Raw genomic sequence first — 6,519 nt, 5'->3', positions numbered from 1 at the left:
GTGTTGACGGTGTTGACTAGTGCTGCCATTAATACGGCAATTGCCGTAATGTGCGGTAATTCGAGCACATAATTTCAAACGATATGGCATTCGGCAGGTTTTTCATTACCGTATAACAATATAACTACGACAATCCAATTTTGTTTTAAATCAATTACAATTCCAATCAAGTGAAATTTGCCTCAGACGTTTTATGTTTAAGTATAAATCCCGCAAATTGCTGATTCGTGTGGCCGCCATTTTAGTGACGTCAGCACTAGACCGAAGCCGAAGTGTCGAGCAACCAGTACCGACTACCGTTGTCCGTTCACAAAACTGTCGGTAGAGTACGCGTATCGTGTTTTGAATACCTACATAATTGCAAATTCAATGCAATCAGATGCAAATAAAAAGTTTTGTTTCTTTTTTGTTTATTTATTTATTTTATTTGATATGCCAACGATAAATTGCAACAACATTCACAATCATCAAAAACAATTCCTGTACTACTATAAATCATCAATTATGGGCATATACAGCATTACGTAGGTCTCCGATTCTTTTATTAACATTAAGATACATTACAAACTCTAACAAACTTTTAACAATTGTCAACTTATTAAAGGCTCCCCCACACAGGCGCGTTATTATAGGTCGATAATATCGCATGCGTTATTGCGATATCTGTTTTCAGTACATTTTGTATTAGGATGTTCATGTAGTTACACACTGCTGCAATAATAACGCCGCAATGGAAGTAGGACGTATTATCGCAGCAGTGTGTAACTACATGACCATCCTAATACAAAATGTACTGAAAACAGATATCGCAATAACGCATGCGATATGATCGACCTATAATAACGCGCCTGTGTGGGGGAGCCTTAATACAACTATTATCTACAGCTAATTAATATATATACAATTGTTTATTTAAAAAAAAAAGCAAATACGGCAATTTCATGATTTTTATTTAAAAATACGGCAATCTGAAGTATCGTATGCGGCAACTCTAACAAACTTGGTGGCAGGCGGCAGCACTGGATGTTGATGTGAGTGATCTGTATTCTGTGGTGTTGACAAAAAGGACAAAATCAAAAGTCAGAAGTAAAAATGAAAAACTTGTGAGAAAGAAAAATCTATTCTGAGCTTTGTGCACACTGCAGTGAAAAACAAAAGTTGAAACTCCAAACCAATAATACTGAATGAGAAACCGAGCGGATTAATTAATTTACTTTATATCTAAAAGTACCTTGACTCGCTTTAAAATTCCTTCCGTAATTAGTTCGTCTCCGAATTTTGTGATCAAGCATGGCCGATGAAGAGGTTAATGGAGACACTGACGATATACAGCACGAGAAAGACAAAACTCAGAAAAAGGCGGCGAAACATGACAGTGGTGTAGCTGATTTAGAAAAAGTTACAGATTACGCAGAGGAAAAGGAAATATCATCTCAGGACATATCTAGTGTAAGTCATTGGATGAGGAGCTAGCTACCAAAATGTTGCTTTATCCACATTAACCATCCTTCTTGGGCTCTCAAAGAACATTATAAAAACGCCTATGGAACAAAATATATCTACAAGTAGATTTTTGATATCAATGACTTGCCTGATTAGTATAAACAAGCAGGATTTCTCCAATCCAATTGGGTCTATTCTATAGAGAGAAAGTACATGCAAAATCTGAAGAGTCAAGTTTCTAAAGCCAGTAGTTTGGGCTGGATGTTGATATCTCTTGTCATTCAAACTTGTTTTAGGTAAGCATTCTAATTTATTTACTACTTAAGATTACAATTTCAGGCACTCTCATTAATCGGAGATAGGAGAAATAAAGAAGCAGCTGAGAGACTTGAAAAAGAAAAGGAGTTACAAAAAGTATCAGTGAAAAAGGATGATATAGAATTAATTGTAAGTAGTTATTGAATTACAAACTTTGCACCTATCTCTTCCACCTTCACCCAGGTGGTGATTGTTTTAGGCCTTGAGTCATTGTCAACAGTATCTCAATCCATTACTCACTACTACCTATCAGTTTCCTCTCAAAATGAGAAGGGTTAATCAAAACAGTGTTTAGAGGGTTACTCATGGTTTATCATTCTGAAACCTTTAATGTTCACATAATAATATGAATTCCAAATACTGTATAGGAACTCTTTCCGGGATAAAAAGTTATCTATTTGGATAAGTTAGGACTTAGGGTATATTTCCATTCCAAGCAGCCAAATCAATTAAGTCATTATGGTGTGATTGAGTAACAAATGTGCATACTTTCACATTTTTAATATTACATTGTATAATATAATAATTATAAATAGTGAATGAGATTGGAATGTGTGTTTGGAGAGTCTGTTTTGATGGACTCCACACTATCAACTTTGTTGGTTGTTGGAATGTTGGACTGTTGGACGACTGTGTGGAGCCAGCATTACTCATCACCAATATATGCCATGTAATATGAACTGAACAATGACTATTGTGGTAGATTTTAAATAATACAGCTATACCTACTGCTTATTTCTTGCGAGTCCGCTTAGGTTTGAATGGTGAACGATTAAATAAATTTGACCTTTTCGAAATTCGATCTCATCTGATCCGAATCTGTGAAAATAGGTAGGGATATAAAAAATATCTACGTCATGTCATAAAATATCATACAAATAGTTCTATTGCTACTTAGGAATGTATTTTCTCCGACTCGGATCGGATAAGAGCATAACCGCCACTATAAATACTTAACCTGTTTTTTCAGGTTAAAGAAATGGAAATTTCCAGGACATTAGCTGAAAGAACTTTGCGTGAACATAGTGGCGATTTGGTTGCAGCACTAATAACTTTAACTAATTAATGTATATTACATTTCTGATATTATAAAGTTTTTGAAACTCATCTAATAAGGTGTCTTATTCTTTGCAATCTGATGCCACTTCTACAGTAAAATAATTAAGGAGCTGGCAAACAAAATGGTGTAGGTACCTAATTATTGGATGAAAACAAAATTTACAGGAGCAAAAATTCTTTGCTATAGTTATATCAGTATATTAAAAAAAATTAAAAAAAACCGACACAGACTCCAAAAAATATTATAGAACTACATTAACTCATGTATGTACATAACATATTCAGTACCTAATGAATTAAATTATTTTTTTACTTTTTAGTGTTTGTGGTTATTGAAGTAGTTTTTTTAAAGTTTTTATTTCACAATTGTAATGAAATAATATGATATGCCTGGTTAAAAACCTTCTGTTTACCAAGCTATAACACTGATCGCGAGCAATTTACTCTTATCCTTTGAGGAGTTCTGTTCTCCATCTCTTCCATCTATCTATACAGAAATCTTCGAGATATCTGTACCGATTTGCCTAACTTTTTTTAATAGATAGGGAAACTTTGGGACCATTGATTTATTAACTACCTTAGATACAACATCACCTACAAATTCAGATGCAAAAAGCGTCCACAGTCATCTATACGAACGCAGCTATAGATAATATACACCGAGGCTCCACCCGGATCACAAAAACCAACCATATCAACTTAGCGTTAAGATTCAATTTTGTAATGAATGTTCGACAAGTACGATGTTTTGAGAACCACACCGCAGTATTTTCTATGTTCCAAATGTGGAGTCGCGTTTTTATTATTATTTTAATAAATTTTTTTGTCCGCGTAGGAAATATTCTACACGTAGGTGATTTTATGTCATTTAGGACTGATGTACCTATTAGTGATATTATCTAAGTTAATTAACATTAATTAAGTTAATTTAATGTTCTTTTGCATGACGTAACCGTATAAATTTGCATGCTGTAGCCGCCAGTAATTGGAATTGTGTAATGACCTGGCACCTAGGATTTGAATTATCTAATTTTTAGGGTTCCGTACCTGAAAATAAAAAAAGGAATCCTTATGTGTGTGAAGAAAACCTATAGGGTACCTACTTCCCGTTGACCTAGAAGCATCTTTTGTCACCTTCCGGTACCCTTTTTTTGTGTAGTACATATCAGATTCTAAAAAACAGAACAAACGACATGAGAACGATTGGGTTTAAAAAACTCATCTTCTCTTTGGCGACCTATAATTTTCCGCCACTTTTCGCCAATGATTTCATTCACAGGAAATCTGCAAAAAATATATATTAAGTTATCAATGTTATGGTGCGACTACGTCTGTCGGCCTGGCTGTCTGTCACAACTAGCCAGCCAGTGGACAGAAAACAAACAAACTTAGTTTTGCGGTATAAATAAAAGCGTAAGGTCCTTAATTTATTTCCAAACTACGAAGGTTTCGGTTTGATAAAGATCCATATTGATTTCTTAAAGATATTCGGTAGTCACTAGAGATCACTTAAAAAAATTAAACTACTCTATATATTTTTGTATCCATTCTGTTCAAACGTGATTCAAACACGCCCCTTTCGCGTTCTCTTTTGGCGCGTAAGCCTAGGTAAGCGTGTGAAGGAGATAGCTGCGCCGCAGAAATATTGTTATTTTAATGACAAAATAATTAAATTACGTAAGAATTTCACATTATTTCACTACTATATCGTAGTATTAATGTAAATAAAGTATATTCTTACCGAAAATATGATATTCCATCTTTTTTTTTCACATTTATTGGATTATTTTTGCACTTTTTCACGGAGCACGTCGGCATAGTTTCACATTGTCGACTCATGCGCGACTGAGGGCAAAACTGTTCACGTTTTCTAAACCAGCACAATTGGGCCGTGCCATTTTTTGCGCGTTGATGGTGCATCTTAGGTAGTTAATAAATCAATGTTTGGGACATTGTCCCATAAAAAATCTGGATTCCAACTCCTCAATCCTGATGCTGCAGGGAACCTGACCACCAAACCTGAATTGATGGGATTTAGAAAATGTCGATTATAAATTAATATTCGAAGCACCTACCAAGTAAAGCCTATAGTTAAACTCGAGGACTCAACTCCTAAATCATGGTGATTTAAAAACAGGGCTTCCTTGTTCTGAGGCTGGCTTACTAAGTCAGTTAGAAAAAGGAATGACTAAACTGACACGATGCTGCTTGCTTCCAAATACTGCTAACATTCCTATTTGCATTGGGAATTAAGATCGGTATGTACCTAACTTGCCAGCGGGACAGGAGTGGAGAAGGCGGGTAGAGAGGCGCGAGGGGTGCAACAGATCGATGTGATTTTTGCATGGATATAGATAAAGACCTGGAGAGTGAGATAAGCTACTTTTATTCCGGAAAATCAAAGAGTGCCTATGGGATATAGAACTTAATATAATTCCCGCAAATTGCTAATGCGCGTGGTACCATTTTAGTGACGTCAGCACTAGACTGAAGTCTCATTTTTATTTCGGGTGACGTCATTTCGATGTTAATGAGACGTGGTTCCAGCGCAATAGCAATTTGCGGGACTTATATTATTTATTTAGGTATGGATAATGCACCATTAAGTTTTTCCTGCTACGGCTCGATTGCGAGAATGACAGCTACACTGTCAGTTGTCACGATCGCAATCACCTCTGATTGGTTGTCGCTCGCTCACTATTGGCTACAATACGTTCTTTTAGTAATGTGGAATGCATAAAAACATTTTACTTCGCGTATGTCCGGAGTATTCTAGAATATGCGTGTAATATCTGGTCGCCTCAATACGTAATATATGCCCATAGGCTTGAAACCATACAGAGGCAGTTTCTTAAATACCTACTTAGCTTTTAAAGACTTTAAAAATTTTTATAGTTATGAGGAAGCGTGTACTCACTACGGTATCGACTCACTGGAACATAGAAGGGAACAATGTGATATGTTGTTACTGCAAGCAATTTTAACCGGCTCAATCGATTGTCCTAGCTTACTCTCAGCCTTTTCATTTAATGCTCAACCTTTAAGAACGCGTCACACGCGCCTTCTAAATGTTTCCAAATCTAACTCAAATTATGCGCGAAATTCTATAATTCCACGCTTGGTACGTACTTATAACAGTCAGTTCGCTGAGTTTGACTTATTTTACCTATCAAACAATAAATTTAAAAAGGAATTAAGAAACTATCATCGTAAAACAAAAAAAAAAGTAGCTAACATCTAAATATGCATGCAATCATACACTCCCAGATACACACACACCACACACACACATAAGCACACACGCATACACACACACACACTGTTGTAATTTTATTTTATTATTATTGTATATATACCTACATTTATTCTAACTCTATTCTGTTAAAATAGTTTAATTATAATTTTAAGTAATCTCTTTTGGTCTTCTGTTATACCTAGATTTAAATTTAAATAATAATTATGTATTTACGCTGTTGATTACTTTCAAATAAACAAAAAAAAATTAAAAAAAAATGCATTGTTGCAACATGAATCGCACAAATTCAGCCAATCACAACAATTGCGATTAACATAATGATTGATGCAGGTTTTACGCAATCGCCCTACTAGTCCAAGCAAAAATGCTAAAATCCAGAGTTTAAGCCAGTAAAAAAATGTCTATGGCACGTCCATATATATTATTGGTCTGTGGCACAGTCT

The 6,519-nt window shown here is 35.1% G+C and overlaps 1 protein-coding gene across 1 annotated transcript; it reads left to right on the top strand.

Annotated features, from left to right (window-relative positions):
• Positions 1-1,031: 1,031 nt before the first annotated feature.
• Positions 1,032-2,868, top strand: LOC117987298 (huntingtin-interacting protein K). Its single transcript, XM_034974275.2, has 3 exons — positions 1,032-1,449; positions 1,783-1,890; positions 2,732-2,868. Exons 1-3 carry the CDS (start codon positions 1,291-1,293, stop codon positions 2,825-2,827), a joined length of 363 nt encoding a protein of 120 aa, XP_034830166.1. The 5' UTR covers positions 1,032-1,290; the 3' UTR covers positions 2,828-2,868.
• Positions 2,869-6,519: the final 3,651 nt, after the last annotated feature.

Source organism: Maniola hyperantus, chromosome 12, assembly GCF_902806685.2.
Source record: "Maniola hyperantus chromosome 12, iAphHyp1.2, whole genome shotgun sequence".
Classification (NCBI taxonomy): domain Eukaryota; kingdom Metazoa; phylum Arthropoda; class Insecta; order Lepidoptera; family Nymphalidae; genus Maniola; species Maniola hyperantus.
The sequence above is the reverse complement of the archived record's forward strand: the minus strand, read 5'-3'. Positions and strand labels throughout refer to the sequence as shown.

Coding starts and splice junctions, on each gene's coding strand:
- LOC117987298 (XM_034974275.2), top strand. CDS start 1,291: ATGGCCGATGAAGAGGTTAATGGAGACACTGACGATATACAGCACGAG. Junction 1,450..1,782: donor CATCTCAGGACATATCTAGT/GTAAGTCATTGG, acceptor TTACAATTTCAG/GCACTCTCATTAATCGGAGA. Junction 1,891..2,731: donor AGGATGATATAGAATTAATT/GTAAGTAGTTAT, acceptor CTGTTTTTTCAG/GTTAAAGAAATGGAAATTTC.